The sequence below is a fragment of the Raphanus sativus genome, chromosome 5 (assembly GCF_000801105.2).
Source record: "Raphanus sativus cultivar WK10039 chromosome 5, ASM80110v3, whole genome shotgun sequence".
In the NCBI taxonomy this organism is placed as follows: domain Eukaryota; kingdom Viridiplantae; phylum Streptophyta; class Magnoliopsida; order Brassicales; family Brassicaceae; genus Raphanus; species Raphanus sativus.
The window spans coordinates 33,641,123-33,663,549 of NC_079515.1; the positions used below are offsets into that span (position 1 = coordinate 33,641,123).

Below are 22,427 nucleotides of genomic sequence, written 5' to 3' on the forward strand. Positions count from 1 at the left end.
ATATTTACTTGCATGATTGGTAACTTTGTAAGACTGGTGGGAATAGAATAACGAACCGAATCGATATGAAGTAAATCCAACCAAAATGAATCTTAATTCATGGACCTCATGGTATGACTATTCGGTTTTAACTTGGTAAATTTACATCTTAAATTACCTTTTTTGGCCAAACAGAACCTTATAGGTGAATAACCCAAGCCAAACTTGGACCATACATAATACATTGTTAGTAAATATTAAGCATACCTATATGAGACAAAAACCCAAATCCAAATGAACACCAAAACCATACAAATTGGTTTATATACAATTAAAAATATTTACGTAAGATCAATACTGATCCAAGATATACAAATTGATACATGAAGTGACTTTATCTCTCTGCAGCGTTAGTCTGCAAATTTAGTTTCCTCTTCAATTTACTCTCCAACGTTAGAGGAACACTAGTCGGTCGACAAACCCAAACCAAACCGGTTCATCCATGCACTTATTTTTATATGTGCATAAGACAAAGTTATATACTTTGGTAACTCCCCATGAGATTGGGTATATCATTTTTGGGCCACCACCACCACTGCTGCAACAACCACGCTCCACCCTTCATAAAACGCTTTCTGTGGATGATAAATTTTTGACAGGCGCAAATTTTAGCATTTGGTACGATAATATGATAAGTATAACAATATTCCACAATCATCCAATTTGGGTGGTTGCCTAGTTCTTCCCGCAATTTACGAAAGGTCCCACCCGGTTCTTCTTACCCATTCAATATAATCTCTAGATGTTACTACACACTCCAAACCGGAATATCCGGTGTTGCTCCGCTCGGTTTAGGCTGCTGAAGACGTAGCTCGTTTGCATTGGGGAGAATTTTAACTCAATTCATGAGATGTAAATAATAAAATTGTAGGGTTAATGAATAATTTTCATGATGTTTATTGACTCTGTCTTGTAATACAAACCATTTGAAAGGCCATGTATTTTTATTGTTAAAAGAGGCCCGTATATTTTAAGAATATAAAAATAGCTTAGCTCTCACGTTTCAACTTTCCACCAACTCCATTTTCTTCAATTGGTTAAAGACTAACACATGTACATCTATCAACTGGACCATCTGTATTTTGGTGAACAATTAGAAATAGTAAAGGCGAATCCGGTTGAAAAGACTTTTTGGATCAAACAAACAAAATATTTTATTTTTAGACATGTAAAATGGTTTAGTTTTCTTATTACATTACATACACATAAATTACTGGAAATTTTTGTATAACTTTTTACGCATACAGATAATGTGAGTTCAGTTACGTAGTGGAATACATCAAAAAGGAGATATATTAATTATTATACATAATTTCCCAAACAAATTAGGTTTTCATATATCCATATTTAGAAACTCAACCTCGCCACGATAGCCGTCCAAACATGTGCAAAATAGTCCACCACTAAGAGTCTAAAATGATATTTACATTACAGTATGAATAATAAAATTTCAACATGATTCAAGTTAAACTTAAAGTGGTTTTGATTCTACCTGTCGAATATATATACAGTTCTACAACATCAAACAAAGTATACTCGGTTTAAACCTGACTTGGAATGTCAAGTAAAGAAACTAAATTGAGTATAACGAAACATAGGAAAAAAATCCGTCTCGTTTTGTGATACGTTAAATGTCTCAGATGATAACTAAAAAAAGAACGTATTTATACGTACAAGGGAATGAATATACATAGATAAACAAAATACATTCACAATGGTTCCATAAATATGTGTATATTTGTACACTTATTTATATCTATCATTCGATCATATTTGTCGCTTGATGATTCATCAAAATTTTATGTTTTCCTTCAAGTAGCACACGACTGATTGCTGTAAAGAGACCAAACTTAATCACATCAGTATTTAATCACCTGAAACCTTATAATTAACCAAAATATATACCGTAACATTGCTTAAATTTTGCCTTTTAAAAGAACAGATAAACTTAGAGAAAAGAGCTTACGATAAGGCATAGAATGACACATGCGGCTGCACCTGGGAACAAAGCGTACCAGAAATTCAAGTGATGGAACTTCGCTCCATCTATGAACATTAGTGGTAGGCTCGCCGCTGTAGTTTTTTATTTGTTTATAAATTAATCAGATGAATTAACGAACATAATTAATGATTTTTCTCACAGTAAATATGTCAATTAGAAAGGAAAAAAGAGGAAGATATGATCGCATCTGATTTCGATTAAAAAGAGAGAGAAAACACTGTGAAGATTATATGAAGGGGATGTATCCGTATAATCTAAGAGTTTTTTGGTTATTTCTCAGGGTATCTAAAAGTTGCGGGCCCAGATTGTATGGACAATTGGGTATGGGTGATTGGACTCTGGTTTGGTTATTTATGGGCTTTGGTTTTGATTCATATAGTTTAAAACATAGGCTAAAAATCATATGGTATATTTTTAACTTACTATCGTTTATCCACTAAATATTCAAATCACATCATAGACAAAATATAGAGACAAATAGAATATAATTTACCAGGAGGGTGATTGGCACGAGCAATGACCATAAAACCAATAGAAGCGGCGAGGGCAACGCTCCGGGCGAGCCAACCTGGACCGAATACGGAGAGCGCTACCACTCCAATCGCAGCACAAGCTATTTGAGATAAAAACATATTGTATTTCTGAAAATGTAAGAAAAAAAACAAAATCATTAAATTGTTTAAAATAGCTAATATAGCGACAATATTATGAACCATCATTCAATGTTCCTTTTCAAAACGATGTGATCACGTCTCTCTTAAGTATTAACTAATAACATGATGTGATGGCACAAATAGGTTGTCTGACTGATGACCCAAAATACGTGAAAGTAATTATGTGGAATATAATTTCTTTCTTGTTTTCCAACATTGAAAAAGGAAAATAATGGATCTCTTTATTCCATAGAAAAGTGAAAGCACAAGTTGAGGAATTTCTTAAACTAGTTTGTGGATATAGAACTTAAATGTAAAAACATTTAAACCTAAGAATAACTTACTTTCCGATTTTTTTTTAGAAAAATAACTTACTTCGGTAATAATTGCGTTTTGCATTTCATGGAAAAAGACAAAGAAGCATTTCCTTTCAACCACATGTATCATAGATATATGCAACATGTGTTTTAAGGATTACCCGAGCAGCAGGAGCAGATGGACTAGTGAAAAGAATGGCGCAGACGGCACCAAGTGGTGCAACAGACATTGTAATCCCTTTTGGAGATAACATTTGATCCATTCTTCCCATTATTGCCATCGCCGCAAACCCTCCTATTCACGTAGAAAGATGATTAATTTTTTCTGGTCAACAAACATGATAAGTTAAGAGACCATTTACTTTCAAGAAAAAGTCAAAATTGTATCAGAAGTATATTTTTTTAAAAAAATGTTGTAGTGTTGTCTACAGTCACAATTATCATTTGATAACCGTTTGAAGTTTATATTTCAAACCAGAGATGTATCTATACAACTCTAGCTTAGACACACATATGATTTCATATGTTTGGAAGAAGTCAGCTATGACCTTTGAATAATGGTTAGACCTATCTGTCAGCGTAGGATTTTCACTATATATAAAAAAAACTAGGATCCTCAAGACATATTTGACTATATATACTATATATATTTCACGATTCAAGTATTTACTTTAATTAAAGATGAAAATATCACATAATATTTTTAGGTATAATTATATCTCATAAATTTATTTTCCATATTTACAGTGAATAGTTTTCTTCCAACCAGTTAAATTTAGCTTGATTTCTTGCTTAATCTAATTCTCCACATTTATCCTGAAAAAAAACATACCCTAATATCAAGGTATATTCGATAAATTGGTGAAAACTCGAAATGCCTGTTACATAAATATGACCATTTGGCGGTAGGAAGAGCCATAATGCCTCTCTCTCTCTCCGATTTTTTAATCTCTCCTCATCTTTTGGGTCAGACAGGAGTTAATATTGTTCATTAATTTTTAAACTTTTTAATTCTTTTATCTGTAGTACTTCTCTCTTCCTTAACTTCTTTTTTTGTTTTCAAGTTTTATACCCTAATCGCCTGTTGTAGTTCTTCTTAATTAGAAACAAAAGGGCATCAAATTTAGAAGAAAAAAAACAAAGATGAAAAACGTATTAGTAAACCATATGATCTGAAAAAATTAGAGAATACAAATGATGATCTTAATCATAGATTATTAGCATGTAATCCACTTACCAGCTGCGGGCCAAATGACGTCACTCAGCAATAGAGTCGTCGCCGCCGCCTTCTTATCTGGCATCCAAGACTCCCAAGACGACGGTGCAGTCATGTTCCCGGCTGAAGCCACCACCGTACTAACTCGCCGACGGTGGCTTAAAAACGCTGGATTCCTCATCTGGCTCGAAGATTTAAATTCAAAGCATCTATTATAAGTAGACAACCCGACGGAGGTGGGCATTGCCTGGGACTTCAAAGTCGTCGTACTAGCGAGGTTCCGGCGAATAGGATATAAGCCAACCGGTGGTAGTGACTTCACCGGAACCGTAGACATGGTAATCTGAGTTGGAGAAGTAAAGATAAGACCGCTCAAAATCTAGGAAAATATCACAAGAAAAGGCTAAAATACTCTTCTTCTCTGTCCCCTTCACCAATAGGAGACAGACAATCGTTACCATCTCTATTTATATATGCACGCAGCAGTTATCTTCATATATGTGTATATATATATTCATACATACATAGGTAGATTAGCATATACTTAATTTTTCTTTTCATACTAGCCTTTTAATTATATATAAAAATATACATATACATATATTTTAGTGGTATGAATGAGTTCACTGTCATGGTCGCAAAATCTATTTATAATTTTGAGAGTACAATTTGCAATGAATTCATTAAAATTGTTATCTCTAAAATATATTTTCTATAATAGAGAATCTCAAAGTGAAGTCCAAACTGACTTCTGCGAGCTTCAATCGGTACGTGAAACTAGAGTTGTTAGGTCAAAAACATATCTAATGGAAGTTGAATTTTCACTAGACTACATAATATTTATGTAAAACAATCAAACTGTTTGGAAGTGTGATTACTTATGGAAGTTCTAATGATATCATTAATTTGTCTTTTGTATTTGTACATCTATATGTAAATTGATATCATATTATTATTTAATCGTGTATCTCGTATAGCATAGAACTTTTTTTGTCATATGTACAAAATTACAAAAACGTGTGTAGCAACTTGCAAAGCTTTTTTTTTATCAACTTGCAAAGCTTATAGGGCAAAAAAAAAGCTTTGGCCTTTTAAGAGGTGGGATGGGGTTGGAAGATAGACGAAGACTCTTCCATTAAACGAAAGGTCAAAATATTCAGAGAGGATAACATTAAAATATCACAAAAGAAAAATCAAAATATTGTCAAGTCTAATACATTTTTTTCTTTAATTAGATCTCTCCATTTTCTCTTATAAGATCAGTTTTCTGAATTAATATTTTTGCTGAAAAAATACATAGAATTCTCTTCGTTCAGGTATATAAATTACTTTAAATTGATTATTAAAAATAGGCTAAATATCATAAAATAAAATTGCAGACCTCTCAAGTATCTCTGCTTTAAAAAAAAAAAATCTCTACTGCTCAGTGCTTACAGTGCTGCAGAGTAGAACATTTCATTACTAAACCTTAACGTGCACAAGAACAATGCACCACAATCACATAATCTTCAAATTCTAATTTACAAAACAGAGTCCCTCGGTGCAAAACCACTTTCATAATGCAAAAGCAGATAATAAATCAAACCGGTCCGGTTTGTCGATTCCCCGGTTACTTTTCAGCCTCCCCATACGCCCTAACAGTAATCAGAATGGGAATCATCATAGTAATCAACCGCAGAAGACGGCGACATAACTTCTTGCTCAAGCAACTGAACCACCTGGTTCATAGCCGGCCGGTCCTCAGGGTTAGCAGCGGTACACCTCGCAGCTATCTCAATCAATGCCTCAGCAGAGTCTTCATCCACGTCAACACATCTCTTGTCCATTACATCCTCTACTCTATCCTCTTTCAACAAAGTGTTCATCTGACAGAAAAAAAAAGAAAGAACATTTTAGTTAGAAACCTAAAAAAAAAAAGCAAAAAAAAACAGAGCAGTTCTTACCCATCCGACAACGTTTAACCCTCTGTTAACGAATGTCGTGTCTGTTGGTCTCTTTCCGGTAACGAGCTCAAGCAAAAGAACTCCAAAGCTGTAGACATCAGACTTCTCCGTTGCTCTACCGTTCTGTAAATACTCTGTTTCCAAGATAAATAAATAAACATAGTTACAAACTTTTTTGTCAAAGATTAATCAGAAGAAGTTAGATAGCAGAGAACAAAGGAACCTACCGGGAGCAAGATAGCCAAAGGTGCCAGCTACCACTGTGGTAACGTGAGCCTCTTCGTCAACAAGAAGCTTCGCAAGACCAAAGTCCGAGACTCTAGGCTCTAACTTATCATTGAGTAGAATGTTGCTTGATTTTATGTCACGGTGCACTATCTTGGGGCTACAATCATGGTGCAAATACGCCAACCCCCTCGCCGAACCTAGCGCCACTTTCAATCTCGCGTTCCAGTTCAACAAACCATCTTCTTGAGCTCGTTCTTGTGAGAGATAAATAATAACAAGAAAACAAAGATTAATAAACGCATCATAGGCTGAGATCTCAAAGAGAAAGATTATGTGCAATTTTTACCGTGGAGGAGGTCGTCTAAGCTGCCAAGAGTTAGATAGTCATAGATGAGAAGTCTTGAAGTAGGTAAGCGGCAGTATCCACGCAGGTTCACTAGATTGATGTGTTTGACACTTCCTAGAATCTCAACCTCTCGCTCGAAAACTCGGTCTGATCCTTGTCTGCTCCTATCTATCTTCTTGACAGCAAATGTGCCGAGATCGTTCATCACCATTCGGTAGACCGTGCCAAACCCTCCTGAACCAACAATGTCTTCCTCCTCAAGAGACTCCAGCTTCTCGATCAGCTCGGTGGAGGAGTATGGAAGATCACCGTGGAATGTAATCAGCTTCTTACTTGTTTCTGATGGTTCTTTCTGTTTCTTGACTTCGGTGTACTTCTTTACTGTTCTTTCCTTCTTTGAGAGCATCCAAACCCAAAGGAAGACAAAGATGATGATGAATGCAACAGCCATTGTAGACATTGCTCCGATCAAGATGCCTTTGATCAAGCGTGACGATCGCTTTGGAGGATCTGTGTAATCAGATAAAGAGTTTAGCCTAAAGGGAAACTCAAGAAGCAAAAGAGTAGAGGTTTTAGTAATAAGAACTTGCCTGATTCATCATCATCACTTACTGCATGAGGAAGAACAACAGGGAAACCCATTGATGTTCTACATGGCTTGTGAATTTGCGGTCCACAGAGGTCCAAGTTACCAGTGAAGCTAAACCATACAGAGACAAAAACCACAATCAGAATATAACATTCCTAGTCCAAGAATCAGCACAACTAAATAGAAGAGAAGCTCTCACGATTCAAGTCCGAATCTGCTGAGCACTCCAATATCAGGAATCTCCCCAGAGAGAAAGTTGGCTGACATGTTCCTGAATCAAACAAGAAGTTCAAGAACAACATACACTTAAAAAGACACAAGACTTGTTTGTTGTGTGTAACTTACAAGGAGCGTAGACGTGTGAGACGACTAATTGAAGAAGGTATAGCACCCTTCAGTGTATTGCTTGATAGATCTCTGCAAAAATAAATACCTCAAAACAATCAGAAACTCTTTGAAATTTGATCAAACATAGAAACGCCTGAGAAACTTAACAGTTTTGCTTTTTGAATCTTACAAGATAGTAAGAAAGGTGAGGTTGCCGATACTCAGTGGAATCTCTCCTTGAAGATAATTACCCCTCAAGTACCTACAAGAAAGTTTAAACAGATGACACCAATGTTTTATGGCTCAAACACTCTCACAGGTTTTAACACTTCTTTTGAGACAAATGGTGACTTACATAGCTCTGAGTTCAGTGCAGTTAGTGATCTCATCAGGAATTGTCCCGTGTAAGCTGTTCTGATGAAGAGCCCTACATAACTCCAGAAACCGGAATTTTGGAATTAAACAGACAATACAACTTCTAAAAGACAGAAGCTTTAGTAAATCTAATACACAACTCACAGTCTCTGAAGTCTACTAAGTTTCCCAATGCTAGGAGATATGATCCCTCCTAGTTGCATGTAAGGTAAGTTTCTGCATCATCATCATCATCATCCAGAGATTAACAAAAAAATACAGTTCAGATCAAAAGAAAGAAGCTGAAGATAGAGTAAAGAGAAGAGAGAATCATTGTTTTACATGGAAACGACTCTATGGTCTTGAGGATTACAGGAGACACCAGTCCAAGAACAAGGAGACTCGTCTGAATCTCTCCAGTTATCTAGCGAGTTCCTCGTATCATTGAATCCGCTTTTCAGCTCCAAAAGAGCATACCCTACAACAAGAAGATCAAAGGCTCAAATCTCAGATTTTTTTTTTCAACAACACACAAGAAGAAAAAAGCAAAAGACTTGTGAGGGTAAAGTGTATACACTACTACTAACCATCGAGAGTGAGAGCAAAAGAGCACGATACGAAAACGGTAGCTGCGTAAATGACTGAGAGAATCCAATTTGAGAAACCCATTTCTCTGATTCCACCAATTTTTTTAAGTTTTGATTCGAAGCACAAAAGGTTTAAGAAAAGAAAAGATTTAGAAATTTATCCCCAAATGAGCTCGAGGATGGTGAGATAGAGAGAGGTTTAGTGGTTGGGTGTGAGGACTGAGTACTACTCATCATGAATAATCTTTTACTTTTTTTTGTTTTTCCTCAAAAGAATTCTATTTTTTTTTTATCTTTCTTTTTCTTTTGTTTATGATTTTCCCTCTTCTTTTCGAACTAAGTGAATGGTGCGATTTTTGAAAAAATCTGTCACTACTCTTGGAGGGTTGTGCACAGAGAAGAGTGAGACCCGTTGTGAGGAGACATATAGTTTCAAAATCTTTCTTCTGAAGAAGCCAAAGATTGAATATTCTAACGCTCGCGAGTACTGTTTGTAAACCTACTCGCTACTGTTTAAGTCAGCAATGAGTCAATGACAGCTTTAATTTACTAATTTGTCCCTGAGACGCGAGTGAGCGAGTGAGACATTATCTGAAACTCCTGTCGTTTCTGATATTTACTTTGTCTCGATGCGTTAAAAACACACATGTTTTAGTCTGCCCAAATCTCCTGATTACGTTAGCAATAATCACTAATGTCGTCGTAATATTTCATTAGTTTAATTTTTTGCAAATACTAGCTGAATGATATTAACTCATAGATTTTAACAGTTGTTTTTTTTGGCTGAATATTGACTTCAATAACACATGATTGCACACCCATTTTAACAAGATAGATTTGTTTTCTTGTTCTACTGTTACTCATACCTTTAAACAAGTAACAAAAACGATAACAGCCATGTAAAGGCAAACACTCAAACGATAAACCAAACCAAATTTAAGAACATAAACTAGAGAAATAACGGTCCACAAAGTAAACAGAAGATACTAGACTTATCCATACAAACCCGAATAAATCTGCAACTGGTAATTAAGGTTTTCGTTCTTTTTCATTAAGTAGTATAAGACTAAAATAGTTCAAGGGAGGTGTTACGTTAATAATTTTCAATACTTTTCCTCCTGTTGGTAATCTCCTTCTTCCTCATCCTCGTACTCACCTTCTTCATCTGCAGTTGCATCTTGGTATTGCTGATACTCCAAAACCAGATCGTTCATGTTGCTCTCGGCTTCCGTGAACTCCATCTCGTCCATTCCTTTCCATGTGTACAAATGCAAGAAAGCCTTCCTCCCGAACATAGCCGTGAACTGCTCACTCACCCTCCTAAACATTACCTGGATCGAAGTCGAGTTTCCAATGAAAGTAGACGCCATCTTCAGACCAGTTGGTGGGATGTCACAGACTGTTGACTTCACGTTGTTTGGGATCCACTCCACAAAGTAGGATGAGTTCTTGTTCTGAACGTTCAGCATCTGCTCGTCCACTTCCTTCGTGCTCATCTTACCACGGAACATGGCGGAGGCTGTGAGGTAGCGACCGTGTCTTGGGTCTGCGGCACACATCATGTTCTTGGAGTCCCACATCTGTTGGGTGAATTCAGGGACTGTGAGGGATCCGTACTGCTGAGATCCTCTGGAGGTGAGAGGAGTGAAATCCACCATGAAGAAGTGGAGACGTGGGAATGGGATCATGTTCACAGCGAGCTTACAGAGGTCGGAGTTGACCTGACCAGGGAACCTTAGACAGCAAGTCACACCAGACATAGTTGTAGATAACAAATGGTTCAAATCACCAACTGCAGACAAGATAACAAATTGATGTAGCGAAAGCTATATAGGATAGAACTAGAGATCCGTTGATTCTGAGAATACCCGGAAAACTAGGATAATCCCAAGGATCTTATTTAGTCTAAGAATGCCTAAGATCGATGTCTTCTTAAATTCGTTGAGATCACCAATGATCTACCGAAAACGAGGAATAAAGGGAAAACTCTTAACTTTTATTAATCAAATCAAAACTGAATACAAAGTTAAGCCTACACGGCTATATATAAGAAAATCATAAAAACCCTAAAATATAAAAATAATTATCTAAAATAATTAATAAAAACAATAATAAGATATTTGGAATATTTCCAAATATCTATCTACATCACAAATCAAGTATATGAGACCCAACAAACAACATGAGCACCAAAACTTGCTAAAACAACAATATAATAAAGCAGACAGTACATAAATACAATCATTAATCATCAATGTATGTATTGTATTGTATGTCCTTTATGCTACAAGTATGTATTGTACTAATAAGATTAACAAGTAGCAGTTTGATTATTTTTAAAGGTTAAGAGAACAACATAGACGAAAATAACCAATAACTAATGAACATGAAAGAATAGTTATCTATAAACTTAAACATTAGCACACTGATATATATACACACATAAAGAGAGCACTAGTCAGGTGATACCTTACAGTTCAAACTAGGATACAAAATAATGATATATATATTCAAATCTTAAACAACCTTTTAGGCATCGAACAAGAGGCTAATCTAAATCATTAACAAAGAGCAAAACAGAGATGAACCGAATCTTACAGCTGGGGGTAGTGAGTTTGAGAGTCCTGAAGCAGATATCGTACAACGCCTCGTTGTCAAGAACCATACACTCATCAGCGTTCTCAACGAGCTGATGAACAGACAACGTAGCGTTGTAAGGCTCAACGACGATATCAGAGACCTTAGGGAAAGGAACACGGAGAAGGTAAGCATCATCCGATCTGGATACTCTTCATGGATCTTAGAGATCAAAAGCGTCCCCATACCAGATCCAGTTCTTCCTCCCAACGAATGACAAACCTGAAACCCTGCCAAAAAAAAAAATCTCACTCTTCAAAACTCCGATAAATCGAACGGATTTAGAAGATGTAAGTTACCTTGAAGACAGTCACAGTTCTCAGCCTCTTTACGAACAACGTCGAGCACAGAATCGATCAGCTCGACTCCTTCGGTGTAGTGTCCCTTCGCCCAGTTGTTACCGGCTCCGGATTAGCCGAAGACGAAGTTATCGGGGCAGAAGGTTTGGCCGTAGGGTCCAGATCTGAGGCTGTCCATGATTCCAGGCTCCAGATCCATGAGGACGGCGCGAGGGACGAATCTGCCGCAGCTGGCTTCGTTGTAGTAGACGTTGATACGCTCGAGCTGTAGATCTGAGTCTCCGGTGTATCTGCCGGTGGGATCTATGCCGTGCTCCGCGCAGACGACCTCCCAGAACTTGGCGCCGATCTGGTTGCCGCACTGGCCTCCCTGGATGTGAAGGATCTCACGCATCTTCGGTTGGAGAGAGTAGTAGATCTAGGGCTCCCAGATTAAGTGTGGGGGAGGACGAAAGGGTTTTTTTTTTAAATGAGTGAACTGAAACAAGATAGAGTGAGTCTTTATTATTGCTCTGTGTTTTATTTTCTTTTTTCTTTAATTATTTCCCTCCTAAAATATTTGTCGGAGGCGCCAATTTGTTTTTTTTTTTGAAATTTGAAATTTGAAATGATGGTGCGTTTCTTTCTCTATATTATATTTTATTTTATTTTTATTTTTTTTTGGACAACAATTTATTTTGTTATACTCCCTCTGTTCCTAAATGAAAGATGTTTAAAAAAATTGATGTTCTAATATATAAGATGTTTTTTTTTCTGTGTAATTTTTACTTTATTAAAAACTGTGTGACCAATCATATTTAACAATCTATTTTATTATTGGTCGACTACCATTAATTTATAGCTTTAACTCTATTTTCTAGACAAAAAGTGATTTTGTCTTAATATGTGTGTTTTTACCTAAACATCTTATATTTAGGAAGAGATCATAAAACGTAGAAATCACAACAACAAACAAAATTTATTTCTTTTTTCTTTAATTTAAAATTTTGAGGACTTAAGCCAATTTTGGCCCATACATTAGTTAAGGGTTAATAAATGGCCGGCCACATTATTTTTCCTTATTGCCAAAATGGCCTAGTTAACAAGTTGATATCGCCTTTAATATATTTGGGCCTAAATGTGTACAAAAGCCCATTTTAGGTGCTCCACCCAAATACTAACTACGCAAGGCTATACTAATCATGCAGACTAATCGGTTTCCTTCCTTTTCGATGCGTCTTTGCTCTTGTAGCTAGATTGGTCTGCCAAGGCACTCTGTGTGCGACTTGATTACTTTACTTATAAGCTCCATAAACAATTTTGGTGTCTACGACAAAGTTGATTTAACCATCTACTATTTAATATCTTGTCAAAGGATTAACATGCCGTTTTTAACACAATCAACCCTTTTAGATAATATTTGAGATGTTTTCACCACTTTACCGAAAACAAATTTTTTTTTGTAAATAATCTCTTCTACTGTGAATTGAATCGAATTGCGATAGTTACAGCCTCAACCCCTTTACAAATCATAAAAGTACCTATTATTAGTTTATATACAAATTATGTTAACTATCGGAAGAGATTCGAATCAAAACTTTAGAAATCGGTATTAACGTATGCCTCTGGAAAATCTTTCCACTTGTGAACAATGGGTTCATAGTTGACCATCCTTATTCGTAATCCTCTCTTAAAATTCAGAAAAATCTTGAAATTCAGAAGAATCTTGGAATCTAAGCTAATGAATCGCATTACGCATATGAGAAATTGATAGTTCTTTGTCAGATGATTTCGACTGGACCTCCGTGCCGTTACTACTACCACTACTACTCCCTTAGTCGTTGTTATCTTAATATTCGTCATTATCCGTTTTCAACCATTATTCTATTTGACTATATGTTTCCTACTTTTATTTGTTCCTACACTTTGCGTTGATCTAAAGTTATCGATAACATTGATTACAAAAAAAGAAGAAGTTATCGATAACAACGACATGCAATTTATTATTCTGTTACTGTACAACTTGAAATATTTGAACTTCTGTGTCAAAGGAGTTAGCCACTCTACGTGTAATATGATGATAACCCAAAAAAAAATCTTCTGCCACTTTTTATATGTATAACCCAAAGAAAACAAATAAAGTTGAGTGCATATGTTTTCAAGTCTCGTCTTTTCAAGGACTTATTAGTCGAAGTAGTATGAAAATGAAAAATCCCTTTTTTCAGAATACGTCGTTTTTAGTGGCGACGTATATATCTTTAGTGGCATTTTCATATACAAGAGTATCAATCAAGATATGGACCAATCTCTACTCTAATCTCAACATTATCTCTCGACCCCAACTTTATTATCAAGAAGTTCTCTGGGAGATCTGGAGATATTCAAATCGTAGATTTTGGAGTCTTCTTGACCCGATTAGACCGGTTCATATGGGCCGTTTTTCTTAGGTATTTATTGTGCTTTAGCTTTGTCTAATTTTTTTTGTTGTAAAAACTCTTTAGTTTTGTTTATGAAGATACTTGTCTAGGTTGGTGTGACGGCATTAGACGAGAAATACACGTTTTTTTACTAGGAATCTCTTACCCGTATTTCAAAAACGAGGAGTGATGGCCTGAGTGGACGATTAAGTAAACTTAGAGCAACATTATTGCTAGAGAGGTCTTAGCATTGTTTATTAGTATTTTTGAGCTAATGAACAATGTTAAGGAACATTAAGAAAAAAAGAGATTATTGCTGGTATTTTTAGGTTGGTTCTTAGTAACTAATCCTAACCAAACCAGAAGCGAAACTACATAGCGTCAAGTGTCTCTCCGAACATCTTCCACTCGTAATCACCCAAATGAAGCTTCTCAAACACTTTCCCGTCCTCGCTAGTCTCGACCTCCCTAGCGATCAGCCTCCTGGTCCCGAGGAAAAACTTGTCGCTGTGGTTCTTACACGAGATGTCGAAGAGCTCCGGGAAAGTGGAAATGTCTTCCCAGTGGGAGCTGACTGGATCTTTGAACCTGTGGTTCCTAACGGTGTGACCAGGCTCTCCACCGACGTTGTCGACAGTCACTCCTCGTTTCTTTGTCTCTCTTAGCGTTGTGGACCAGAAGGGTCAAAGCTAAAAGGATGATAGCTTAAGGAATCATCTTTCACTTCCCTGTTGTCATTTAGCATCTAAACTGAATGAGTCAAAGCTCTGAACTTTGATCAATCTAAAAGAGTAGTACCGTGCTAAGCTTATCACCACCAAGACCAGAACTTTCAAGAGCCTTCTTCCCAGCAACAATGGTAATAAAGTAACTTTGATCAATCTCCTGGTGACGGTTTCATCCATTTATTGCAGTGATCCTGGACCTGTACTGCTCTGGAAACCTCACACCGCAGGGAAATTGATCTCAAGCCATACAATCCATGTAAGACCTTAACCACGCCAAGATAAACCTGGAAAAAACATCTTACATACTTCAAAACCAAGAACTGAAAATTTTGTAATGATTACATCCACTTGTGAAACTAGAGACAAGATAAAAATCTTTGAACTTTGTTAATTAGATAGAATATACACTACATTATGTTCTTTTAACTCAAAACAGAACAAAGATTGGGATGATTCAATTACCTCAGCCACGAGGACCCATCAAGGTCTGATCAATCTCTGCGGGTAAAATCAAAAGCGGAAGAGGGAGAAGAAGAAAGGAAGACCATGAGCTGATCAACGGAGAAGCCAAGAGGACACATCAAGGTCTCATCAATCTATGCGGCTTCTCGTTGTGTGATTTTACACATTAGGGATCTCATTCTCCTTCTTTGATTGTGCTTTTTCCCGTTATTATCATGAAAAGAATATAGAGATCAAGAAACAGAGGATGCGATGAGGAGAATCACAGAGAGATATGTGGAGAGAAGAACAATTTTCGTCAAGAGAGAGATGGAGAGAGAAGAAATCCAAATTCCTCAATGAGAGACACGTGTTACTAAGAAACGTTTAGTATCTATCTTATTAAAGGTGAAGTACAAATTCGGTGCGTTTGGATACTTGGATAAGATTAATAAAAAATTTTGGTGTGTTTGGTTATAGCTATAAAAAATGGAGTGTTTGGAAACTTGAATAGTAGTATCTATTAATTGTGTTTCCATATTTCACTTAGTTTAACAATTTAATTAATTATATTACCTTAATAATAAATTACATCATTAATTATATTACCATAATAATAATAGTGCATATTTTTATTTATTAGTTAATCAATATTAACTTTGTGCCAATTATAAAATCAAAAATGCTAAATAATTAGGTTTTATATATGATTAAACATTTGGTTTATTTTATTTTACTAAAATATTTTTATTTTAGTTACAATCGGTGGAAAATTACGTACCCAAAAACATAGTTCAAAAATATGTTTTGTGAATAAAATAATAACTTAAATCAAAATACTTAAAATGTCCTACATTTATTGTCACTTAATTTTCCACTCCATATAATTATTTTACTTGATAAAAAAACTCTTTCTATTTCACTTAATTTAGCAAAACACATAAAACAGTTTTTTATTAATTTATATAATCATTTAGACATGAACATTATCTGTCTATTTAGGTACATGTTGTTCTTTTCGGGTATCTTTTTTTTTTGGTAACCAAGTCCCGCTTGAATATTATAAACTTATGTGTGGATTTTGAGTTGGATCATTCTAGATCTGGATGAATTCGGTTCTGATGTATAGGAACGTAAAAATATCTAAATAACCAATGTATCTAAAACGGGTTCGGATATTTGTAATAAAAATAACCATATAACCTGATTCGGTCCAGATCTTTTGAGTATCGTTAGTTACCAGATCTTTTGAATATCGATGTATAAAAACATATTTCACGGGCCAATTTAACAAAATATTAATTAGTTCAGTTGAAATAAATATATTTTAAAAAATTATATGAACTGAAAAAATCACTATAAGAGTACTTACATTTGGATTCAAATCATTTTCTTAATAACAAACTACACAAATATGTTGATTTGTATACAAATTTAAATTACAATGTAAATATTTAATTGAACACAATTAATACAGAAATAAGTCACATTGTTTAAACAAAATATCAAAATAAACAGTTGCGTTCTAAAATCATTTATTTTAACAACAAGCCAAATAAATATGTTGATTGGAGAAAGAATAAAATAAAGCCAGATAAATACATAGTTTACCAGAGACACTCTATATGTCAAATTTATTATAAAGAAATTTTTACTAAGATAAATACATTGAATAATTACAAACAAATAATATATTTCATAAAAGTAAAAAATAATATCCGCGCTTCGATATGTTGATTGGAGAGAGAATAACACAAAGTCAGAGAAACACATAGTTTACCAGAGACACTATGTGTGTCAAATTTATTATAAAGAAAATTTTACTAAAATAAATATGTTCAATAATTACAAACAAATAATATATTTCATAAAAGTAAAAAATAATACCCGCGCTTTCGAAGCGCGGGTCAAAATCTAGTTATCCCTTAATCAAGGAACGTTTTTCCTAATAAAAGCTAATTTTGATTTATTTTTAATTCCAATTACACTAAAAACCTTGCTAAGGAACGGCGATAACGATGGTCTTATACTACTACATTGCGACTTTATTATAAAAAAGCTGGAGAACACGCACATGTCGAAGGTTTGATTATTATTTTTTGGCCATAAATAAACCTATTCTTTCTTACATTTACTACATCAGATTTTAGGTTTGTTTGACGTCATAACTAAACTCATTTCTGTCTAGAAAAGCATACAGTCGGTGTTTTCTGTTTGTTTTGTTTTGTTATCCTAAGTAAACAGAACACGAAGTCACGAGATATATTGATTATTCGACGACGTACTTATCTATAGTTATGCACAATATTATTCTAGTAACGAAGATAGAAGAATAAAGTGAGAAGGTATTACTATTCGCAACGCGTGGGCGTTGGATTTCGGTTGATCACTATCGCACTCGCTTTTGAAATATTTGACTTGAAATCATCTTTAATGGGTTGGTGAAAAACCAACACGCACTTCTTTTCTCCCATACCATTTGAATTGCCGCGTTTCGATCCTCTTCCTCCCACTTACCGGTTTTAATTACACTTTTATAGTATGCTAACTTAATTAAATACTTGTCGACATGATTAACTCTAGAATAAAAATTGATGGACTAAATGCATCCACATCTACTCATGTGCGCGTTTACTGTATTTACAACATGTTTCACGTGATCTTATTTACGTTTATATCTTCTAGTTATGTTTACTTTTGAGTTTTCTTACATTAAAATATGTAGTGCATTTTCTTTAGCATTTAGAAATCTGTAGTCAACTAGATATGAAAATACAACGAAAAACTTGATTTCCCATCTGTGCTTGTGGTGAGAAGCTTACTAAATTAGTGATGTTTTAAATGGCAGGTGAAAGCAATATAGATGGCGAGATTCACCAGATCATGCATCAGTACTAGTCATTTTCACAGATCAAATTAATTAGCTAAAGTAACATGATATATCTAATTAGGCGATACAAAAGCATTATATCCGGTGAACCTCTACCATTGTTAGTTCATGGTGGGTTGTCACCATTCAAATCAGAAATGTTATGCCAAACAGTATTATTTCTGAATCTTGTATTTTCCCTTTCCATTACATATTATTATCATCTCATTTCTTAATTTTAGACAGTTTCCTACTGATCATCACAGAGCTCTAGCCATTTCCTGATTATCACAAACATCGTGTCTACATTTTATTCAAGATTTCTTCACGTAGACTTTAGATGGTACTGTTCCAACACCTATAATTTTGTTATACCAGCTTCTGCTACTTTCATTATCATGTTTATATACCTTTTAAAACGAAGGATATTGCACTTTCACATGCACCTAGAAAGAAAAAGAAGCAATATATCATTGAGGTTTAGGGAGGAATAGTACTAAAATATGGGCAAGCACATCATCAGACAAGTCACAGCGGTCGAAATGTGCTGCACTTTCCCAACCGACCAAAAATATCAAAAGCTAACATTATGAATCACACCTAAAACATTACTGATCAGATATTTGGTGTGCATTACAATAAGCTGATAACAATGGATTGCCAAGATCATAATTTTTAATTACCAAAAAAAAAGATCATAATTTTTATCTCTTTTATTGGGGGTAGGTTTAGATGCCTATTGAACTGTTGTATCTTCTATAAATATATAATGGATTAGAAATTTAGTATCTTCTCTCATGTTTTTACCTAGTGTTTTTCATTTGTTTATTATAATGCTTTATTTCATATATACACGATCAGTTATTATTCACAGCGCACATATTATAAAAATTTGCATAATATGAGAAAGTATAACTGTAAAAATCCGTGGCAAACAAGGAATTTTCTACGTTTTGCATAGTTTCTTATAATAAAACTAAATAGTTTGGCTAATACATTAGTAAAAACTCAAGAGTATAAGATCATGTTAATTTTGTTAATTATGGGTTTATCTTCTATTTCTGAAAAACCATATAGCTGGGAAGGAACACATTATAATTAGAAAAAAACACATTATAATTAGTATGTCAAGTCCAACTAAAAAGATTAACTAATGATTGAAAATCATTAACAAAAAGGGTGATCACCGCTTGTGTTGGAATGAAAATTTATCATTACCAAAGGTCATTATCTCAACAGAAAAGGATCCTGACAATTGTGTCAAAGGTCCCCAATACAAATGACCGATGAGACGAAACTATGATATATATTGTTTTGGGTCTAGAAAGATTAGATTTTCGATCTGAACCTCCTAATAGTTAATTTTTTAAAAAAATTAAATATTCTATACCACACATTCTAAACCTAAACATTATATTCTAAATCATAAATCCAAACATCAAAACTATATTTTCAAACTTCAAACTTCAAACTCAAATCTCAAACATATACACTACAAAAAAAGATCATATTACATCACATAAATGGTATCAGAAAAATAAATGATTGTATTTTAAATTACTTATTAATAAATGATACAAATAATGCATGCTTAACATCATTTACAATAATTGATGTTGTTATTAAATTATTAGCATCACTTCGATAAAATTGATATGAATCTATACTAACTTACATCATTTTTAAGTAACTGATATAAATTTATACTGACTTACGTCACTTAAACAAAACTGATATAAATATGAATTTACATCAGTTATATAATTGATACATTATTCTAGTTTTCATTAACGTTACTTAAATAAATGATACAAGTTCATTTTACTTAAACGAAAAGGAAATTATTTGACGTCTTTAATAAAATAATACTAATCTAATTTTAGTTAAATTAATGTGTTGTTCGTGGGATATTTCCCACCCATTTGGATATCATTTAAAATACTTTTTAAAACAAGATATTAATTTAAAATCAATTATTAATAAATGATATAAATAATTGAAATCAGTTATTTAATTGATGTTAATATAACATCATTTTAAAAACTGATGTAGTTGTTAATATCATTTTTTTTACAACTGATACATATTGACATCATTTACAACAATTGATGAAAATATTTGAATTTTTTACATCAGTTGATAATAAAAATGATACAAATTATTTGCATCACCACTTTCAGAGTCACTTATATAAATGATGTAAAATTCTTTTGCATCAGTTATAAGTAATGCAAAAATTGAAAATAACTGATGTTAAACAGCTCTTTTTTGTAGTGATATTACAAACTCTACACCTTAAGTTATAAACATAATCCTTACAAGATTTAAATATTTAAATTAATTAAATAATGCTCAAAAATATAACTATTGGTTATCTATACAAATATTTAAAATGTTTGCATGTATGCTTTATCTAAAATTAAATTAAAACAATTTCTCTTCTTTAGAGCGAAAAGAGAAGAGGGAGCCGGAAAGAAGACGTGTGTCGTCACCACCAGCAGCCAGCTCTCTCTTTCTCTCTGTTTTGAATCTTTTTTTTTTTCGTTTTCTTGGTAAAGGAAGGCGAGAAGAGGCAGATGACCTTAATGGAGGTGGTGGGATGATGATGGTGTGGAAGCAGAGGTACGTAGTGGTAGTGGGTGGTGCGGCGGTAGCAGTGGCGGAGACGGAAACATTTTATATAGGGGTCAAATTTTTTAGTAAGGTTAAATTTTTATTTTTATAGGGTCAAAAACAATTTTTCTTAAATAAAAATTAATATTTTATAGATTTCTTAAAAAAAATATTTTTTTTAAGAAGTGGAGTCAGCTGACCTCACTTCCTATATACTGCCTCCTTTTTTGGGTGGTAATGTGGTGGATGACGACAACATTAGATTTAGATTTAGGTTTTATTTTCTTTTTTGTGTTTCTAATTTTGGTTAATTTTTGTAAATCAATTCTGATATATCAATCAATTTAATTTATAAATTAATTTTTGATTTGAAAAAAAAAATTATTTTTGATTTACTTAAAAAGAAAAAATATTTATTTATTTTTACTTTTAGTATCAGTTTCATTTTTGATATTTAAAAAAAAAAAAATCACAACTTAGACAAGGTTTTGTTCGTAACAAAAACAGTTGCGCGTGCCATAGCAAAACGTAGCAGATTTTGCTACAAACCTGTCGTTTCAAAATCGTAGCATACTGGTTCTTTTTTGCTATGATTTTTTTTTGGGCTACAATGCTATAGTTATGGTTATTTTCGTAGCATTTTTTAGCAAATCAGTGAAATAGCTACAAAAATCAGTCCATAATCACGGAATCGAACCATAACTATAGCGATTTTTTTTACTACTGATCTGCAAATAAGTGGGAGTCTGGGGCGAGCCTACAAGAAGATCAATTATTGTTGCGTATACAACCATAGTCGTCACCGAGTTTTTAATTATTGAACTCAATTATTTTCCTATAAATCGTCCAGAAAATCATTTCGCAAAACGACATTAATCTGACAATACGTTTTCTTGGTGGGTGAAACTTATAATACTGAAACAAACCCACGAGTTGGTAAAGAAAACATGAAACAAACAAATGTCCATATCTTTATTAAAAATCAACAAAGGAACGAAGAAATTTGTGTTACTAATCACTATTATAGTAGTATATTATTCTAGATACTAACTAAGAGTCTTGAAATGAGTAAAGTTTTCAACCCTTGCGGTAGTCCTTTTCATATTTAAGCATGCCTAATTGCTTATACGTATGTGTTCGAGTGGTGGTCCGCTTTCAAACTACGCCGTTGTTTTATTTTCAAATCTGAGTGCAAGTAAATATAACCGGTTTACTCAGACAGAAATCTGAAAACCTAAAGTATTATTATATGTTTTTGTTTTGTTATTTGTGTTAGTAATCCGATTGAACAAATTATTTAATAGATACGTACACTTACTATCGTATCACGTCCGACTTTTCTAACGGTATAAACCAACTGGCGTTCTGGTGGTTGAAGAAAAAAAAGATTTTGTTATTTGCTTATTATGTATAACTTACTAGGTGTTTTCCTGCACCATGTGCAGTAAAAAATTTTAAAATATTTTCTAACAGACAAACATAAATTATATTTATTTTTTATTAATATTATGAATTTTCTTTTTCTTATTAATACTTTAATATAAATTTGATTTAACTGAACATTAAATTAAGATAAAACAATTTTGTTTATTTTGAAATATATCATTCTCACAAAAATAATATGACATGGCTAATAAAATTGATAACACATATCAATTTTAGTAGCCATGCCATATTACTTTTGTGAAAATGATTGTAGAAGACATGTGGTAAAATCACTTCTCAAATATAATCTAGGGGATGAAAATTTTATAATTGTCAAAAATTAAAATTTAAAAATATTTATAAAACATGTAGATATATATAAGAAACTAATGATTTTACGATTTAATTTGATTTTATG

The 22,427-nt window shown here is 33.7% G+C and overlaps 2 protein-coding genes and 1 pseudogene across 2 annotated transcripts; all 3 read right to left on the reverse strand.

The window, feature by feature from the left end:
• Window positions 1-1,636: 1,636 nt before the first annotated feature.
• On the reverse strand, window positions 1,637-4,694 carry LOC108856933 (uncharacterized). The gene is made up of 5 exons (XM_018630841.2): window positions 4,249-4,694; window positions 3,173-3,306; window positions 2,535-2,682; window positions 2,006-2,112; window positions 1,637-1,872 (listed from the first exon to the last, which is right to left on the reverse strand). Exons 1-5 carry the CDS (start codon window positions 4,562-4,564, stop codon window positions 1,831-1,833), a joined length of 747 nt encoding a protein of 248 aa, XP_018486343.2. The 5' UTR covers window positions 4,565-4,694; the 3' UTR covers window positions 1,637-1,830.
• Window positions 4,695-5,605: 911 nt separating this feature from the next.
• LOC130495250 (LRR receptor-like serine/threonine-protein kinase FEI 2) lies at window positions 5,606-8,838 on the reverse strand. The gene is made up of 12 exons (XM_056986684.1): window positions 8,602-8,838; window positions 8,357-8,492; window positions 8,180-8,251; window positions 8,016-8,087; window positions 7,851-7,922; window positions 7,679-7,750; window positions 7,533-7,604; window positions 7,335-7,444; window positions 6,745-7,254; window positions 6,398-6,652; window positions 6,171-6,304; window positions 5,606-6,092 (listed from the first exon to the last, which is right to left on the reverse strand). The coding sequence occupies exons 1-12, from the start codon at window positions 8,681-8,683 to the stop codon at window positions 5,862-5,864; spliced, it is 1,818 nt and encodes a 605-aa protein (XP_056842664.1). The 5' UTR covers window positions 8,684-8,838; the 3' UTR covers window positions 5,606-5,861.
• Window positions 8,839-9,524: 686 nt separating this feature from the next.
• On the reverse strand, window positions 9,525-11,990 carry LOC130512798 (tubulin beta-2 chain-like; annotated as a pseudogene).
• Window positions 11,991-22,427: the final 10,437 nt, after the last annotated feature.